General features: G+C 46.4%; 1 protein-coding gene across 1 annotated transcript in view; it reads left to right on the forward strand.

Moving 5' to 3' along the window:
• The window catches only part of CACNA1B (calcium channel, voltage-dependent, N type, alpha 1B subunit), a 258,633-nt gene that overhangs the window by 223,591 nt on the left and 14,521 nt on the right, over positions 1 to 20,521 (forward strand). Inside the window, exons 34-37 of the mRNA XM_006900673.1 lie at positions 2,931 to 3,075; positions 5,937 to 6,064; positions 12,657 to 12,753; positions 14,848 to 14,956. Coding sequence (XP_006900735.1) covers positions 2,931 to 3,075; positions 5,937 to 6,064; positions 12,657 to 12,753; positions 14,848 to 14,956 — 479 coding nt within the window. The remainder of the gene's footprint in view (positions 1 to 2,930; positions 3,076 to 5,936; positions 6,065 to 12,656; positions 12,754 to 14,847; positions 14,957 to 20,521) is intronic.

Genomic DNA, 20,521 nt, shown 5'->3' on the forward strand with positions numbered 1-20,521 from the left:
ACCCTTCCCAATTTTGAACCATGCACTGTTCCCTTGCTCTGTTCTGACGACTGCCTCCTGGTCCAAGTATAGGTTTCGCATTAGAACAATCAAGTGTTCTGGGATTCCCATTCTTCTCAGAGTTAGCCATAGTTTGTTATGATCTACACAGTCAAATGCCTTTGCATAGTCAATGAAACACAGATAGACATTCCTCAGAGTCTCTGGAAATTAGACTATCTGTTTTCCAGGATGTGTTGTTTGTGCTTAAGTTTTTGTTTTTTAAAATTTTTTTATAATTTTTTTTTTGGCTGTACCGTCAAATCAGATCTGACTGGTACAGGAGGAGATTGTTCCTCTTTCTCCAGCAGAGCATCTGGTGGATTCGGACCGCTTACCTCTGAGATTGCAGTGCAGCTTCTTGCCACTAGGCCACCAGAGCTCCCTAAGTTTTGAAGCCTTTAGTGGTCTGTTTATTTATTGACTGATCTGAAATATTTTTGCCAAGGCTGTATTTCTTTTTTATAGGTGGTCAATGAAGTCTCTGTTCCTTTAGCTTGTATTCAACTAGTATTTCAACAGAGATTTTCTCGAATTCTAGGAGCTTTTTAAAAAAAGCACTTTTCAGAGTCTCTCTTACTGGCTTTGTCCTAGGGTTCTCTTTCTAGACACATTTAAACAGATTTTCACTGAGCCCAGGGGTCAGCCTAAGATGATCATTCAGTGTTCTTGGGTCTTTTTTTATCATGTGACTAGGATATGTACATGGTACTCTAAATTCCTCAAAATGCACCAATATGTTTAAATGCTCTATTCTCCAGCTATGGGTCTGTTTCAACTCAATGGTGCCCAACAACAACAATATCCTGAAGAGAGCTCAGGTGGCCTAGTGATAAGAATTTGTGCTATAATCCCAAAGGTGTGCATCTTGAATCCACCAGCTACTCCATAGGGAAGCTTGGGCAGTCTCCTCCTGTGTGATTAAATTGCCTCTTGAAAACTTGCTGGAGGGTCAGCTATTGGTCTGTTCTGACTCGATAGCAAACAACAACGGTGTCCTGAAGTGAGTTCTGGTAGTCTAGTGACAAGAAACTGTGCTGCAATCCCAAAGGCACATGGCTTAGATCCACCAGTTGCTGCATGGGAGAAGGATGAACAATCTCCTCCCGTGAAATTTACTGCCTCTGAAAACCTGCTGGAGGGTCTGCTATGAGTTGGTTCCACCTCAACTGCACACAACAACAATAATCTGAAGAAATGCTTCCTACATTTTTCTCCCAGAATTCAGGTGGCTTATTTCTATTTCTCAGAGAGCACTCATGGCCTGATAAAGGGTTGCACTGTCAACGTGAAGGCACACAGTTTGAATCCACCAGCTGCTCTGCAGGTGAAAGTCAATCTCTTCCTGAGAAAACGTAGATGTTAAAACTTTCCTGTTAAGTAGTTTTTGACTCAACATCACATCAAATCATCTTATACGTCTCAAATGTAATATTTCCCCCGATGTGGCTGTAGATTGTTTGTTATCCCTACACTACTTATAAGAAACACCCAAATTTTTTAGCTCGACTGGTAGCTCTCAAACACATTAGAGCAGATAGAATATTTGTGAATAAAGTCTTGTTCTTGTCAGGTGCCATTGAGTTGAGTACGACTCATAGTGATCCTTTGAACAACGGATCTGTGCTATTTCATACTTCCTGACACACTAGATCTCATTGTGATGGACACCATATCAATCCACCTGGTTGAGGGTCTTCCTATCCTTTGCCGACCCTCCTTCCCTTCAAGCATCATGGCCCTCCCCAAGGAATAATCTCTCATATCAACATGCCCAAAGTATGTGGCAAAGCTCATCTATAGCCAGACTCGCTGGGTAGCTGACAAGGACATGTAGAGGCACTACAGAGATTTCCTATTTCTTTTAAGTTGTCTTTATCTTGATTCAGCTTTTCTTTTTTCTTTCTTCTTTAAACCTCCACTATTTCATAGAATTTGGGCAGCCCTGGTTCTGATAGTTTCTGCTTAGTTTACACTGTTTCTGTGAGGGAATGGGAGCTTGGAGTTAACTGTTCCACCACTTTGCTGATGTTGCTCTGCCTTGTGTTTCTAATCACCCACCTTGGTTGCTGTGCAGGAAAGAAGCAAGGAAATAAGGAGCCCGTTAACACAGTTCTGCTGCAGTGTGATTGTCCTTTGAGCCAGTGTGGTGAGAACTGATGAGTCTACTCATTGACAGTAGAGCCAGTAGCATTTGTTGATGAAAAGCAAGTGGAAAGAGACAAGAGGAGTAAAGATGATGTCAAAGTTCCTCATTTGAACAGCCGGGAGAATGGCTTTTCCAGTTACTGAAAGGAGGAATACAGGATGGAGAAAGCTTTTAGGAGAAGCTCACGAGTTTTTGGTCATATTAGGAATGAGATGCCTGATATTCATAAAATGCTGTTTACTTAACTGAACTTGCAATGTGCAAAATTATGGCTTTGTCAGTTAATGGTCAATTTGAAGATAGAATACCAGATTATTATTGTTTAAAAAAGAATAGTTATTGTGTTTTTGGTGAATGTTTACCCAGAATTTTAGGTTCTATTCAATGGTCTTTACCTATCTTGTTCATTGGCATTGGTTATATTCTTTATAATGCATGAACTTTCTCATTATTTCTTTGCTGATTGTTCCCAGTTAATGTGGTGGGTTTTTTTTGTTTTGTTTTTTTTGTGGTGTGTGTGTGTTTTTAAGAAACACCATCTTTGAAGTCTTGCATATTCTACCAACTTTTCATGGGGTAGGATCCCAGAGGAGAAGGTGCCCGCGGCAGTTCTGCTGGTGCAGAGCTGTTTGTTTCCTGTCTTGGCCGAGTGGGACCATGGGGAGAGCTGGAGACCTGCCCTGTGCAGGCTGGCCCTAGCCCTGCCTTTGTGGGCCTCACATGGCTCTGTCCTTCTTCTCAGGAGTGCCACAGGGGAAGCCTGGCACGAGATCATGCTGTCTTGTCTAAGCAACCGGGCCTGTGATGAGCACGCCAATGCCCGTGAGTGTGGAAGTGACTTTGCCTACTTTTACTTCGTCTCCTTCATCTTCCTTTGTTCTTTTCTGGTAAGTCATGGTCACTGTGCTCATCCCTCTGTGTCTGCCTGCCCTTGTTTTTCACCACTGTCTTGGGTCCCTCTTGTCTTCTACTCACCTGAATTTTAATCCATTTCATGTTACTAGCTGAATCTGTGTTGATAGCTTTTGGTGTCCCAGAATGCATGCCCTCCTTACTTCTAGAAAACACCACTTGGTTGAAAGGTCCTATGGACCTGGACTTTACTTTCATGGAGAGGGTTTTAGGTGTCCAGATGAAAACAGTCCCCTAGTTTCCAGCTTCTAGAAAGATTTTCACAATGAAGACAGGGATAAGACAAGCAGCCTTCCTAACAGTGCTTGGGGCAAGTTCACTGAGGAATTGTAAAACTAGGTCAGGGAGGCTGGATTTTTATTCCAAGTCCAAAATGAAACCCCAGATAATTTTTAGTAGGGAGTTACATGATTTATTGTGTGATTTCACACTTTACCGTGGGTCCCTGTGTATCAGCAAAAGAGAGACTGTAGAGACATCAAGATGATCAGAGTGAGCTGTCTAGAGATGGTAGGAGGGAGCTGGGCACAGATGGGGCTAAGTGAACACAGTGTAATGGGAAGGAAGGCAGGACCAGCTCCAGAGATGGGGTTAGGGTTAGGGTTTGAGTTTGGGTTAGAGTTAGTGCTAGATTTAGGGTTAAGGACTTAGACATCCACTGGACCTCTGGATTGGAGATGTGAATTATGCATTTTCAGTTTGGTAAATTTCCGAGGCTGACTATATAGCCTCTTGGTTCCTGCTGTACAAGGCACAGCCTAAGGCCAGCCTGAATGATCACCACAAAGTATCTTTATTATCTGACTGATCCTACAAAGGCACTTCCAGAGCCCTGTGTTTGCTCCGTGGGGGCACATTGTGTGCTTCACCCGAGATACTTGGAGTCAGAACTCTGCCATGAAATGATGCAGCCATGGTTGAGAATAATAGCCATGAGGTGAGTGGGGAGCCATCAGAGGGTAATGCCCTGAATGACAAGGGAAGAAAACCTCCTGGGAAAGGAATAACCCACCCAAGATACCATGGAGAGGTCAGGTACCATGATAACTGAGAATTGTTTCCAAGATGTGGAAATGTGTCTGTCACTTTCACAAGAGAAGTTTCCTTGGCCTGGTGAGAGCAGAGACCCTAATCAAGTGAGTTTGCAAGATAATGAAAGCAGAGAGGGAGCAATGCAGAATTACAGCAGTGCAGAGGAACTCCTCAGGCCATGGATGTGCTTCCCTCTTGTTTGCAAATCGATAAGTGGACTGTCTGGATCTGGAATTTTCCTAACAAATAGGAAGGAGAGATAGAGGAACATACGGAAGAATTTGAAGATACTACAATATGGATTAATGCAGCTTCTGGGGGAGGTGAGGGCCCAAGGGAGGTGATGGACAGGAAAAAGTGGCAAGTTTCAGGAATTTAAGATCCTGTGTGGAAAAGAATTTATGGAATGCAGGTCTTAGAGGAAGTAAGCTGGAAAAGGAGAGGATGGAGCCAGAGAGGAAGATGTTTTCCATGGAGGTTTTGAAGGTAACATCAACAATGCTGGTGAATAATTCATTCAACATGTAGCCATAGGAACAAGTGAGGGTTCAAGGACTGAGAGGCCAGCACTATTGCCCCATCCATATCGATAGTAGAAACAGTGGGCACAGAAAGGGTGGAAGTGGGCACACAGAAGCATACCTAACACTACACTTTCTACAAGAAGGGAGTTGATGGGGCAGGCATGTAAGAGCAGGCGACTTTTCTGGGAGGAAGAAGGGGACCCCCACACTGCAGATAGAACATGTGTATGTAGATGATGTTCAAGGAAGATAAAGACAAGGTTTCTGCTGCTGATGGACTATGAGCTCTAAAGGCAGAGTACAAGGATGTGGGGGAAGAGTACATCCTGAGACGGGTGAGTCGCAGTTTGGGGTGGATAGAGAACTACAGAAACATGTATGGATTGTGCTCTGCATCAGGGAGCACCCAAGGAGAGGATTTCTGATCTCTCAGAAGACCTTTGTGGACAGCAAGGAAGGAAGTTCCTGGGGGGTTACTGCACTGGGGCCATGGGGATTGGTCTTCTGTTGTAATAGGCACAAAACCACCTTAGCATAAAAGAACTTTAGAGATGAGCAAGGCCAAGTTGCCAGTGGCCACACTGGCTACAGAGGCTCCCATGGAAGTTAAGGCATAATACTATTTCACAGCCGTGAGAACGTCCACTGCCCAGACATGCTGATTGGAGGGAGACCTCACTTAGCTTTCCCTCTTCCCTACTGTCATCGGTGATCCCCATTGGGCCCCGTTTTTGCTTTGCTGACTATGATGCTTTTCTAAACCTGTCTAGGTCTGATGGCAGTACCTGAGGGAACATGAGATTGTGGCCATGTCCAAGCAGACCCCTTACAGAGCCCTGATGATAGCATGTGTACCTGTCCTGTTACTACCTGATGGGAAAGGCATTGCCACAGGGAGGAAACAGGATTGGAGGGTAGCATGTCTTGCCTTCTGTCAGTTCAGAAGCCAAGCTGCCAACTTCTTGAGCCCAATGGCTTTACTCCAAAACCACTGCCTTCCTTGAAGTTTGGCCTGAGTAGGGAAGAGATGATGACTTCTGAGTTTGGGGTGATTGTCTATGATTACTGGCGAGACTGTGGGCAGTGACTCTGGGGCCTGGGACAGGGCTGCAAGTAGTGTTGTTGCAGAGCCATTGTGAACATCTGGACCCAGGCCCTCTCAAGAGGGCAGGCATTTCTTTGCAGTGGGCAGGTTTGCTGCCCATCACCCTCACTTTAGACTTTGGTGGGGGGACAAGCTGAGCTCTCTCCAGTCACCTCTTCTGCTTCCTACTCTGCAGATGTTGAACCTCTTTGTGGCTGTGATCATGGACAATTTTGAATACCTTACGCGGGACTCTTCCATCCTAGGGCCGCACCACCTGGACGAGTTCATCAGGGTCTGGGCTGAGTACGACCCAGCCGCCTGGTGAGTCCCCCATGCTCTGTAAAGCTTGGTCCTCAGGCTGATCCATACCCATGGGTTTCAGGAGAGGACTGAGGGACTCTGGGCACATTTTCCTTCCCAGGCTCCAGAAGCCTGAGAAATGGTGCTTTGAGATAGTTGGCCAAACCTCATCAGGCCCATACAGGGTCTTTGAAATCAGGTACTCTTCTCATAGGCCCTGTAACATAAGGGACCATAGAGTGAATGGTAGGAGGCCCTTCTCTGCCCCCACCATCCTCCAAAAGTTCAGGGACTTTAGGAATGAACACATCAGGCCCGAGTGACTGGTAAACCCCTTTGGGTGCAAGAGTCCTTGTCTTGTGTCTGTCTGGTACAGGCACAGGCTGCACATGTGGACACTCAGTGGAGCGTACTTGAGCCAGGTGAGTGGTCAAGAAGGCTTCTGAACCTCCATGGGGCAGATCCAGGTGGCATGTTTCCTAGCCAGCCTCGTGAGAGAAGGGCTGGCACAGAGGAGCGCTTGTTTGGACTCTAATCACAGGTCTGGATCCACTTCAGATGTTCACGCTGAGGACTTAGCAGAAAGAACAAGCAACATGGACCCAGCCTCTGCTCATCTGTCCCTCTGCTTCCTCACTCCTCACTTTCCAGTCATTTATTTGTTACTCATCACTCATGTCTGGCACACTTATCATTCACTCATTCCCTCGTCCATCCATCCACTCGTTCACCCACCGTTCACTCATCATTCTTCATTCATTTCTTTTCTCATCTCTCATTCATTCCTTTAGTCATCTATTCACTCATGCATGCCCCTCATCACCCATTTCCTCATACTCATTCCCTTATCTCTCCACCCACTCATTCATTCACTCACTCTTTTCTTATACATCCTTGTTCACTTATCACTCCTTCTCCCTCTTAGCACTTGCTCACATAGAACTCTTCACTTGTTTGGTCACTACTTATCGCTCTTTATTCCTCCTGTTGTCCCTTGTTCACTCATTTCACATTTCCTCATCATTATTTCTCTCACTCACTTATCACCTCCTCACTCTCTCCCACATTCACCCATCCACTCTTTCAGTTATCACTCATTTACTCATCTATTCATTCACTCGCATTCAGACCTTCATCTATTGTTCAGTTACTGACTTTTTCCACACTTACATTCAGCCTGGCAGTTTTTAATGAATACTGTTCTGAATGAGGCAGGTAAGGAAGTGGAGGTGGTGGATGAGATCACAGAGCCTTGCTCAATGTCTCACCCAGAACAACTGCTCACAGTGTGCAAGTGAACGAGTGGATGTGTCTGTAGGGCCCATCATTCCATCCTCCGTGGGATGGGAAGGCCAAAGAGCCAAGTGTGGATGTTGTTGCAGTTCAGTTGTCTTTGTGACCCTTCATGACTCTGTCCAGTCTTCCCTTGTCAGGGAAGAGGCCTGATGATGGTCAGACTCTTGTGATAAAGATCCAGTCCCTCTACTTGTCCCTCTAAAGTGAAGCTCGGCACGTGAGTGTCCAGGGCTCACTGACCTCCAGGACTCAATGGACCTGGAGACTTGTCTAGGTTACTAGGGAGAACAAGGGCTCTATCACCTCTCAGAAGCCTCCCTGGAGTAGCGCAGCCCATTACCATGAGAATCTGGAAGGTGTTAGTTAGGTGGAACTCTTTCTAGGATGGTTACATTCCAGCACTGCCGGCAGCATTCGGGCCAGGACACAGACTTCCTCTGTCCACGCCCTGCAGGCTCACAGGATCTGTATATGTCAAATGTTTGTCATGTAACACAGCTAAAGGTGAACGTGACTGTTATCTAAACTCCACAGCAAGCATCACTGTGACAGAAAAGCTCCACGGTGAGCGTCCTAAACTCCATGAGTGAGCATCATTGTTATGTAAGCTCTGCAGGTGAGCATCGCTGCTACATAAGCTCCAGGGTGAGCATCACAGTTATCTAAGCTCCATAGAGAGCATCACTGTTATGTAAGCTCCATGGTGAGCATCACTGTTGTCTAAGCTCCACCTTGAGCATCACTGTTATGTAATCTCCATGGAGAGCATCACTGTTACGTAAGCTCCACAGGCAAACATCACTGTTACGTAAGCACCATGGAGAGCATCACTCTTGCGTAAGCTCCACAGACAAACATCACTGTTACGTAAGTTCCTTGGTGAGCATCACTGTTACGTAAGCTCCATTGAGAGCAACACTGTTACATAAGCTCCACAGACAAACATCACTCTTACATAAGCTCCATGGCCACATCCCTGCCCCCATTACTTTGGAGAGTCCAGTCACTTTCCTGATAGGTTCCTAGCAACTTGTTTTTACTGGAGCCCAAGGCTAGGTGTTCTCTGGTCAGAGTGGAGGGGTAAACTGACCGCACCTGACCTTGGCCTAGTCAGGATTGTGCAGGAGAGCCAGAGCTGAGGTAGTGTTGTGAGAGTTGCATCCTTGCAGCTGCTTGTGGGCAACGCTTTTCTCAAGGAGGTGCTGCTGCAGAAAACTGATGCTTTATTGAATGTCCTTTGGAGTACGACAGAGGCAGCTCAGTGCAGGCCAATGAGATAAGATGGCAGCCTCACCGTCTGCAGCTGTTGGCCCAAGACCCAAGGGCTCCTCAGAAAGGATAGACTGTGGAGACATGTATGTGGGTGTGGTCGCCTATGGGCTTGGGCTAATTTCCAGATGTTAACATGTGTAATAAGACCCTCTGGAAGGCATATGCTAGTAGGGGTGAGATGCAGAAAGGCCTTATTTGAAGAGTAGATGGAAAAATGAAAATCTTGCCCAGGAAATGGTATCTGCACAATAACATAGACCTGCTGCTGACAGAGAACATGCCACTCCTGCAGGTGGGTGGTGAGGAGGAGCAGCCTAAGCGAGGGGCAGGTTTGGTGGTTGGCCCACGTCCTGGCAAGCCTGAGGGTACATCAAACCTTGAGTAGGCTCCAGACAGACGTGGTCATCTTTATTTCCCAGATGACCATTTGAAGAAACTTTGAAATAACAACCAAATGTGTTAAGTTTTTGAAGTTTATGTGTGCTTAAGCAACATACATGTGTGTATGAATACATGAGCAAGCAGGTATGCACATGAGTGTTTGTGGGTGGGTCTATGTGTGAGTACACACGTGTGCATATGTATTGGTGTATATACTTGTGTGAGTGCAAATGTGTTCATGCACAGTTGTGTCCAGATCTGTGCACATGTGGAAGGCTGTGCTTATTTGTTTGTATAAAGATATGTACATGAATGTACATGTATGGTGTGTGTATGTGCATATGGGTGACATTAGGGCTTATATGAAATGTGTGGGAGTGTATGTGTATTTATGTGTCTGTGGTCTATCTACATGTGGGGCTGTGTGTAGGTGTGCCCATGTGTATGTACATACATGTGTACATGAGCCCACATATGAAATGTATGTGTGTTTCTGTGCATCTGTATCCAGATAGATGCCATGTATGGCTGTGTGTTTATATCGGGGGGGTGTCTATGCATATGTGTAGGTGTGTGTGTGTGCATGAAAGTACATGTGCTTTATATGAGTTTGTTTACACATGAATTAAAGTACATGTGTGAGTGTGTGGGGTGGACAAATGCAACATGTGTGGCTACATGTATGCACATATGTGGTACATGTGTGATGATGTGAGTGCATGGACAGATGGATACTCATTATATGTGTGACACGTGGGTGTATGTACAATTGTGATGTATGTGGGCATATGTGAGTGCATGGATGCACATGTGTGGTGTATGCATGTGTACACATGTTAGTGTACACATAGAAAGTGTGTGTGGACACATGTGCATGAATGTACTCAGACTTTTTGTATGTGTATGTACATGTGATTGTACATGGATATACATGTGCGATGCATGTGTGTTCACACATGGATTTTTAACACGATGTATGTGCACCTGTGTGCGTGGATAGGCATGAGTGAAATTTGTGGGTGTATATGTGTGTGACTGGTGGTGTTTGTGTGCACTTGTGCAGCATGTGTGGGTGAAAGTGTATCCGTGTACTTGTGTGTATGGAGGGACTGGAATAGCATTGAGGTGTTGCTCTCCAGTTATGTCTGTCTCCAGACTTCTTTCTGTTGTCACCTCAGCACTCTGCAGAGATAAGAAAGTGGTTAGAATCACAATCACATCTGCTCTGAGCCAACATTCTGCTCACTTTTACATTCACCATCCATCAAGCAAACTTTTCTGAGCATCTGTGAGTGCTGGGGACTGGGTCCCAGAGGTGAACAATGTCTGCTGAGTTCATTTGGACGGGGCCATGGCATATCTGGGGAGCAGAAGTCATAGCCAGTGGGGAGTGTTGCAAAAACTTGCAAGAGGAGGTGGTGTCTGAGGAGAACTGGAGAAGCAGACTTGTGTTCCAGAGGAGGGCTGGGGAGAGTAGAGAGACGTTGGATAGAAGTGTTCGAATTGTGCCTTCCTGGAGACCTAGAGGTCACTCAGAGAATCTGGGGCTTGAGACCAGACTTGGAATGGCCTTGAAATTTGTGTTGCTAGCAGTGACTATTTAGTTGAGAGTGGGTGGATCGGGTGGCACCGGAGGGCTCTGAGTTGGGGCAGTGGCAGTGGTACTTCACCGCGCCTCAGCCCCCTGTGCCTCACCATGGCCAACAAGGTTAGCATGTGGCATGAAACAGAATTAGGCACGTTCTCTTCTTCCCAGTGTGGGCATTTAGATCTTTTTGTCTTGAGGAAGAATTTGGCCAATCTAAAGCTGTATGGACTTAGGATGGGGACAAGCAAAATAAGGCTGAGTGTCTAAGCTAACCCAAGGGACTCCTGTTGAGACCCTGGGATGAGGGCCAGCATGTCCAGTGAGATTTCACTGTCTAGGTAGACGGGCAGACACCTCGGGACACTTGACTAGGTGGGGCCTGACCCGGTGGAACTTGACCAGGCATTGAAGAGGGATGGACACCTGGGCAAGGGTGGAGTGGGAGGCACTGTGTGTAGAATGGAGGCTCAGGATTGGGAGACAGGACAGACCTGTGCCTCCATCTGGGTGTCCCCTGCCCCAAATCTAGCTCCAGAAGTTGCCTTGGGTGGCCCACCTCCTCTTGGCCTCTACCTGCCTCCACAGCGCGCCAGGCCACATTCTCAATATGTGGGGCGGCGGGCGGGGGGGCTCCACTGCGCCTCTGCTGCCGTAACCTCTGACGTTTCCTTTCCAGTTGCCGGATTCATTATAAGGATATGTACAGTTTGTTGCGTTGTATTGCGCCACCCGTTGGCTTAGGGAAGAACTGCCCTCGTAGGTTGGCCTACAAGGTTTGCAACTTCAGAGCCTCCATCCAACATACTCTTCCCTCCCGAAATGCAAACAGCACATACTCCCTGTGGTGCCCTGCCTGGTCTGAGAATGAATGACCTCACCTCTCTCTTCTCCTGCCCACCCTTCGCACTCCAACCTCCTTGATGCTTTGGTCTCCATCTAACCTCCTAACCCCTAGCTGGCTGGGGCCAGGCAGCCTTATGAGACAGTGCACAGGAGAGCTTTCTAGGTGGCAGGCTGGACCTTCTGCACAGAGGGGTGGCTTGTTTGGGGCGGCAGGGTTGGGGGGGGCTGGGCGCGTCTTTCAAGAGGAGAAAGTGGGCATAGGCCCAGCAGCAGTTCCCCCTCAAGTGCTGGGAGGGCCCCAGTCCAGTGAGGAAGCGAGCCTGAGTGGTGCTCTGGCTGTGTCTCCTGCCTTGGATTTCCTGCCCTAAGGGCCCAGAGCCAACCTGCTGGAGAGGGCAAGCTCTCCTGTCCCCTTTCCCTAGGATGGGCTGCACACTCCCTACCCAGCATCCTCCAACTCTGGAAGACCAGTCACCCACTGCAGTCATCTCCCTAGTCCTCCAGAACCTTCTGGCTCCCAGGGCCCACACTGGGGGCCAGTTCACTCCTTTTGTGGACGCATCCTCACCTCGTGCTGTCCAAGGGTGTGTGGGAGGTGTCTACACTCTTACCCCGAGGTCGGCCTGTGTGACTTCCTGCAGACAGAGTGGCAGTCCCTCCCCTGGTTTTCTGGTTTCCTTGAGGGTCTCATCTTTTAGCCTGTAGGGCAATTTGAAAGCAAAGCTTGAGCGTCAGAGAAAGCAGAAATGTTGTCTGTGATGCGCAGCCTCAGCCCCACCTGTCACATAACTCTGTCTGCCAGCTTTCCTGGCATGGTGAAGCCGCACTGCTCTAATTCGGCATCCCATGATTTCTAAAACGTTGAAGCCAGAAGTTACCCCCCAGGCCACCCGTTGCAGCCCTTCCTTCTTCCCTTCCATGTTCATTAGCTTAGACACCAACCATCCCTACCCGCCTCCCTGCAGGCAGAGTAGAGGTGAGAGTGGGGTCCCCTTGACTCCAGGAGCAGGGGGTGGGGGCTGGGGGAGAGGGTGCTGAGGTGGGATCCACAGGAGAGCAGAGGAGTCCCTCATTTTATGTATTTTTACTTTTTGGCCCTCAGCCTGGCGTTTCTGATTAACTGGCTCTGTTTTCTTGTCTGCCCGCCCCATCTCTCCCGTCCTCTCCCTCCCTGCTCCCTTCGCTGGCTCCTCCTGTGGATCCCATGTGCCTGGCCGCTGGATGGGTCTCCAGTGGGCGCATCAGTTACAATGACATGTTTGAGATGCTGAAGCACATGTCCCCACCTCTGGGCCTGGGGAAGAAATGCCCCGCTCGCGTTGCGTATAAGGTAGACCCTGCACCCCGGCTGTCTGCTGGGGCTCCGTCTTCTCAGACGGGCGTGGTCTGTCCGTCTGCCCATCCACCCATTTGCGTGCTGACTCTCTGCTCCTGCCTGTGTCACTGTCTCCTTCTCCTCAGCCCTCTCCTCACTTCCTTCCCCACAAAGGGACATGGCAACAAGATGCATGTCCTCTTGCCCGGGCCCATTCCCTCTCTGGGTGTTTCTGTTTGAGAGCCCAAGCCCTTCACCTACCTTTCCTGACATTCCTCCCTGGAGATGAAGGCACAGACCAGCTTTTGACAGTTATGCCAACTGGAGCCAGGGTTGTGTTCTTGGCTCAGACCTAGCTCTCCTGCCCTGGAGCCTCGGCAGGGGGAAGAGCAGCCTCCACATGACACCCACACTCATGGTGTGTCCCAGAGCACCCTGCTCCCAGAGCCACTTGTCTCCAGGGCCCCAGGCTCTGGGTGCGTTAAGAAGGGGCAGAATGGGGAGCTTTGGGGTTTCAGGGTAGTCTTTTGCCCCTACTACCACCTGCCTCCCTCAGTGACCCCTGTCAGCTCCTGAGCTGCCCATCTGTTTTCCTTTTCTCTCTTCTTTTCCGGGTGGCTCTAGTATGCATTGCTGTTTGCTGTACCAGGACCAAGGCTTTATTTAGCTTTGTTACCTAACTCAGAAGCCTCGGGGGGCTGAGTGTGCCCTCTAAGCCCTGCCCAGGAGCCTCTAACATCTGCATGCTGGTTTCCCTCTTGTGTGGATGCATGTGTGCAGTGCTTGCTGCCACTCACCTGCAGCTTCATCCCAAAGAGAAGAGCTCCTTCCAGGCCTGGCCAGGGTGGGTGGAGAGCTGCTGGGCACAAGGACATCTGGTACGGCTGTGGGGGCAACAGGCTGGGGTGCCAGGAGATGCCTATGGTCTCCTGGCTAGCTGTGAGCTTCTCCCAGGCCTGGACGATGCTCCCCTCCTGAGAATCATCCACTGGCTCTCAGCTCTCTCCCATCCCTCCTGGGACAGGAACTCTGCTTCCTTCTGCTACCTGCTCTTCAGAACACTGGGTGTGAAAGTCATGTGTCACATGGGAGGTTCTGGAGACCATTGAACATGCCACTGGGTGGAGCTTTGCCAGCATTCCAGTGGGACCAGGTTCCAGGCCCATTTGTGCTCCTGTCTCAATACCTCCCTCGTTATACTGGGGACATTGGGACAGGTCCTCATAATCTCTCCCCAGAGAAGAGGCTTGACCATCTGCTAAGTCTCAAGGAATGGGGGCTTAGAAGGGACAGGTGGACCCATGACAGACTCCAAGCCTGCACCTTAGCTTCCTCTCTGGGCTCCTGGACCTACTGAGCAGTTTAGTTGCCTCCCACCAGAGACCTTAAAAGCTCAACAGGTATCACTGCCTCAGTCATTCCTGAGTCTGTCGGATTAGCTGCCCGTGGTACCTGAAAGATATCTTTTTGTCTCCAGCTTCCCACCTGGTGGAGAGGTGGGACCAGAGTGTGTGTTGTGTGTCCATCAGGGCTAGCACCCCAAGCTGGCAAGGTCTCCAAGCCCCTTTCACTGGGAGAATCCGATGCCTTCTGCTGTTTCCAGCAGCAGGATGTGCTTTCAATGGGCATCAAAAATCTGCCAGGCTTCCACAGGGATTGGAGGGAGTTATAGAGCAGAGCATTCCTGCTGAGGCTGAATCAACATTGAGGGACGCCTCTGCAGGGGTCTGGATCTCCAAGCATAACTTTGGCCACCCACTCTTGATCCAGGAGACCCTCAATCTTGAAGCGTATTTGAGGGCCACTTGCTACCCCTTCTTTCCTCCTGTGTGTCCCATGGAGCCCTTGGCCCGGCAGAGAGAGGTCTTGACTTTTTCAAAGAGACCAGGACAAGGCCCTGTACCATGCGCATGGTCTTGGGTCTTCCAGCAGTCAAGCCAGGTCTTCACCACAGATGAGCTTGGGGTCTACAGGGGAATTAGAATTCTGGCAAACCTCCCGCCTAGCCAAGGCCTAGTCCCAACCTCCAGGGGGCCATGCACTGTGCAGTCCCCCATGGGAGGGTGGCCCCAGTAGGCCCTGATCTGACCTGCCTGCGCTCCTTCTCAGCGCCTGGTACGCATGAACATGCCCATCTCAAATGAGGACATGACGGTCCACTTCACATCCACCTTGATGGCTCTCATCCGAACTGCCCTGGAGATCAAGCTGGCTCCAGGTAAGCAAGATGACTGTGAGGAGGGTCCCATAACTCCCTGTATTTTGGCACTGTAGTCATCCCATTTCACATAAGGAAGTCAAGGTACAGAAATGTTAAACCACTTTCCCACTATTTCTCTGAGCTAGTGAACCCTGTGGACAAGGCTCATATGATGAGCCTGACCCAGCTTCACTGTGACAGGGACTGTCTCTGGAATCAGGAGGATGTACACCCTTTGCTCTTTGCCGTAGTGGGTCCTGTCCTGCTGCCAGGCCCTATCTGGGCCTCACTAATAGGATCACCAAGCTTATGCCGAGACAAGGAGAGACTGCATCTCTAGCGCTTCCTCCCATATGAAGGCTGTGCTTCCCACTTCCCAGAAAAGACCAAAGCCTTTGAAAGGTGATCCCACTTCTAGGGATAAGTCACAGCCTGTCCACTAGATTCCATTCTTCTCACCTGCTCAAAAGCATCATTCTGTTTTCATTTATTTGTTAAAAGTTAGTGAAAGTTTACAAATCATTGGTTTTCAATAAATTATTCATACACATCTCATGTTATAACAATTAAAGTTGATGGATTGATTAATTGCAATGTCACATCAAACCCTTACTGTATTGTATGTTTCCTTTCTTTTCATCCAATGTATCCACTTATTATTAATTTTTGTCTCAAGGGCATTGTTCTAACCACTCTCCACTCTTTGATGACTTGTCATTTTTTTCTCTTTACTAGGTTACTCCTATTCATATATAAGTAGGCTTCATCTTTAAAGCGTTCTCTTGCCTGTTTTTCTTCTTTCCTACACAGCAGTCAGTTCCTTGAGAGTTTTGTCTGTATTGCCTCTCTGCTTTCTTTTCCTCCCAACTTCCCTCAGATCTACTCCAATTAGACTTTCCCCCAACCCTTTGCTGAAATTGCTCTTGATGCAGCCTTTTCCTCAGTGGTTCACTCTCTTCTTTCCAAGACTTTTTGAGTCTCTCTTTTTTTTTGTCTCTCTTATCTCTTAACCTCTGAATGAACGTTTGTCTCCAGATACCTTGTCTTTACCAAATATGATCTCTCCCTTGTCGTGAGAATAAACAAGCTAGAATTGTTGTTCTTCTTAGTTATTAGCCTTAATTTGTTGTGACACACACAATCAAATGTCTTTGCATAGTCAATAAAACACAGATAGATCCCCTTCTTGTACTTTCTGCTTTCTGCCAAGATCCATCCGATATCAGCACTGATATCCCTTGTACCATGACCTCTTCTGAGGTCAGCTTGCATTTCTGACAGTTCCATGTTGATGTACTGTTCCACCTATTTTTAAATAAACTTCAACAAGACTTTACTTGAATATGATATTAGTGATATTATTTGATAATTTTCATACCCTGTTAAATCCCCTTTTACTGGAATGGGAAGAAATACAAATCTCTTCCAGTTGATTAGTTTAGTATCTGTCTTCCAGATTTCTTGGCATACTAAAGAGCATGTCTAGGACTGCATCTATTGAAACACCTTAATTGGAAATATTACATCAATTCCTGAAACCTTATTTTTTGCCAATTCCCTCAGTGCAGCTTGGGCTTATTCCTTCACTTCCATTGGCTCTGGATCATAGCGACTTTCTGAACAGTTTCAGTGTTGATTATTTCATTTTGGTACAGTTACTCTGTATTGCTTGCCTCTTTTGATACTTCTTGGATCATTCAAGATTTTGCCCATAGAATCTTTCAGGATTGCGACTTGAGGCTTATATTTGTTCCTCACTTCTTTCAGTTTGAGAAATGCCAAGCACACTCTTCCCTTTTGCTTTTCTAACTCCTGACCTTTGCACATTTGCTTGGTCTTTTCAAGCTGCCCTTTGGAAAATGTACAGAAAGAAAGGTGACCCGACAGATTTTGGAAATTCTAGAACAACATAAATATCACATGCAAGCAGGATTCTGCTGAGAATTATCCAAAAATGACTGGAGCAGCACGTCAAGAACTGCCAGATGTGCAGGCTGGGTTTAGAAAAGGCTGTGGTACTAGGGATATTATAGCTAATGGTACATGGATCTTGGCTGAAAGCAGAGAGTACCAGAGGAATGTCTATCTGTGTTTCATTGACTATGAAAAGGCATTTGACTGTGTGTATCATGACAGACTGTGGCTGACTGAGAAGAATGCCAATCCCAGATTATTTAATTGTGTTTATGTGAAACCTATACATGCACCAGGAAGCAGTCGTCAGAACAGAGCAAAGAGACACTGCATGCTTCAAAATTGGGAAGGATATATGACAGGGATGTATTCTGTCTCCATACCTTTTCAATCTATATGTGGAACAAATCATCTGGAAGGCAGGGCTGTATGAGGAGGAATGTGGCATCAAGATTGGAGGAAGATTCATCAACAACCTGCATTATGCAGATGACACAACCCTGCTTGCTGAAACTGAGGAGTACCTGGAGTACTTGCTTCAAGGACTGCAGCCTTCAATATGGATTGAAGCTCAATATCAAGAAGACAAAGATTCTCACCACTGGGCCAACTCGCAGCATCAGGATGAATGGTGAAGAGATTGAGATAGTTAACAGTTTTAGTTTGCTTGGCTCCACAGTCAATACTCTTGGTACCAATAGCCAGGAAATCAAAAGACAAATTGCATTGGGAAAATCTGCTGTTAGAGACCTCTCCAGAGTACTGAAGAGCAATGATGTCAGTCTGGAGACTAAGATGCATCTGATCCAGGCCATAGTCTTCGCAATTGCTTGCTATGTACCAAAGAGCTGGACAATGAATAGGAATGGTAGGAAGAGAATCTATGCCTTTGACCTATGGTGCTGGAGAAGAGTTCTGAATATACCATGGACTCCCAGGAGAACAAACAGGTTCGTCTTAGAGAGGGTGAAGCTAACCTGCTCCCTGGAGGCAAGGATTCTGAGGCTTCATCTGGCATACTTTGGACATGATGCAAGGAGTGACCAGTCTTTGGAAAGGGACATCATGCTTGGAAGGGTGGAAGGACAGAGAAAGAGAGGGAGACCCTCGATGAGAGGGATTGATACAGTGACTGGGGTAATGAAGGTAGATGTGTCAGAGACAATAAAGTTGGCACAGGATAGAGAAGGTTTCAGAGCTGTTGTACATAGGGTCGCTACAAGTCACAAGTGACTCAATGGCATGTTACAAAAACAATGGAACATTAAATCTTTCCCTCTTTAAAATGAGGAGCAAGTCAAGAATATGTTCACAACTGCTTTTTAACATGATACTTACACATCTAAATGATATAATATGGCAAAAAAGAAAAGAATAAAGGAAAGGAAGAAATAGAACTGTCTCTAATTATATGAAGTAAAAGAACAGATTTCAAAAGGCAGGTTGAGAAGACAAAGCAATGTATTATAACAAATGTATGAAGTACTGGAGTCAGAAAACCAAAAGGGAAGAACTCACTCCACATTTCTCAAGCTGAGAGAACTGAAGAACAGACTTAAGCCTTAAGTTGCAATACTCAAGGACGATATGGACAAAATCTTGAATGATCCAGGAAGCATCAAAAGAAGATGGAAGGAATACACAGAGTCACTATACCAAAAAGAATTGGCTGACTCAACATCTTTTCAGGAAATAGCATATGATCTAGAGCTGATGGTAATAAGGAAAGCACTTCAAGCTGCACTGGAGGCATTCACAAAAAATAAGGCCCCAGGAATTAATAAAATTCAAATTGACATGTCCCAACAAACAGGTAAAGCCCTGGACATGCTCACCAGGTTGTGTCAAGAAATCTGGATGACAAATACCTGGCCAACTGACTAGAAGAGATGCATATTTATTCACATGTCCAAAACGGGGATCCAAAAGAATGTGGAAATTATTTAATACTATCATTAGTATAACATGCAAGAAAAATCTAGCTGAAGATTATTTTTAACATGGCTAGAACAGTACATAGAGAACATCCAGAAATGCAAGCCTGATTTAGAAAAGGTCATGACACTAGGGATATCATAGCTGATGGATCTTGGCTGAAAGCAGAGAATACCAGAAAGATATCTGCTGTGTTTTATTAACTGTGCAAAGGCACAACAAATTATGGCTGACATTGAGAAGAATGGGAACCCTACAACATTAGCTGTGCTCATGTGGAACCTATACCTAGACAAAGAAGCTGTTGTCTGAACAGAGCTGAGGAACACTACATGGTTCACAATCAAGAATGGTGTGTGTCAGGGTGTAGCTTTTCTCCATATCTATTCAATCTGTGTATTGAACAGATGATTTGAGAAGTTAGACTTTAGGAAGAATGTGGCATCAGAATCAGAGGAAGATGCACCAACAGTCTACATTATGTAGAAAACAAAGCCTTGCTCACTTACTCTGTGAGGAAGACTTTAAATGCTGAAGATCAAGGACTATAGTGTTCCATATGGATTACATATCAACATCAATAGAACAAAAATTCTCACTGCTGGGCGAATAGACAACATTGTGATAAAGGAGAGGAAATGAAATTGTCAACAATATTATCATATTTGGATCCATAGTCAACACCTTTAGTACCAGCAGTCAAGAAATAAAAAAAAAAATTAGTTACGTTGGGGAAAATCCACTGTCAAAGACCTCTCCAGAGTACTAAAGAGCAAGGATTTCAACTTAAAGTCTAAGGTGGGCCTGATCCAAGTCATGGTCTTTTCACTTACTTGCTATGCATCTGAAAGTTAGTGAATAAGGCCAATAGAAGAGTAATCAATGTCTTTGAGTTGTGGTGCTGAGAAGAGTATTGAATATCCATTGGATAACCAGGAGAGCAAACATATCTGACCTGGAGAAATGAAGCCAGGGTGCTTCTTGGAGGCAAGGATAGTGAAAATCCATCTCACATGCTTTGGGCATGTTGTATGAAGAGGCCAGTCCTTGGAGAAGGATATGATGCTTGGAAAGGTGGAGCATCAGCATGAGAAAGGAATACCTTCAACAGGACACAGACACAGTGACTATAACAGTGAGTTTAAGTTTGCGGGAAATGTTAAGGATGACACAAGTTAGGACAAGGTTCAGAGCCATTGTTCTTAGGCTGGCTCTGAGTTGCAGTCCACCCATTAAAACAAAAAGAATAGTTACAATTGATGTTATTTATACAGAAAACACCAAAGAGTCTATAACATAGTTCCTGAAACTACTGAGTACAGCAAGGTCTCACAATACAAGGTCAGTAGACAAAAATTAATTTTATTTCTATTTATTGTTATGTGCCCTTCAGTTGACTTTGAGTCTATGTATATACAACATGTTGAAATCTTGCCCAATTCTACATTATTTTCACTTTCCACTGTATCTCAACCCACTGTTGTAGTCTCTGTGTTGTTCCATCTTACTGTGGGTCTTATTTTCCTCCTTTGACCTCCATCTTTACCAGTATATCTCCTCCCAAGGATTATCCTTTCCTGATAACATGCCCAAAATAGATGAGGCAAAATGTCACTTTATGTTATTTGGATCCACAATCAACACCTTTAGCACCAGCAGTCAAGAAATCAAAAGATGAGTTTCATTGGAAAAATCTGCTTTGCACCCTGGCTTATAATTGGACAATGAATAATG

The sequence above is a fragment of the Elephantulus edwardii genome, unplaced genomic scaffold (assembly GCF_000299155.1).
Source record: "Elephantulus edwardii isolate Elephantulus edwardi_28Jun2011 unplaced genomic scaffold, EleEdw1.0 scaffold00289, whole genome shotgun sequence".
NCBI lineage: Eukaryota > Metazoa > Chordata > Mammalia > Macroscelidea > Macroscelididae > Elephantulus > Elephantulus edwardii.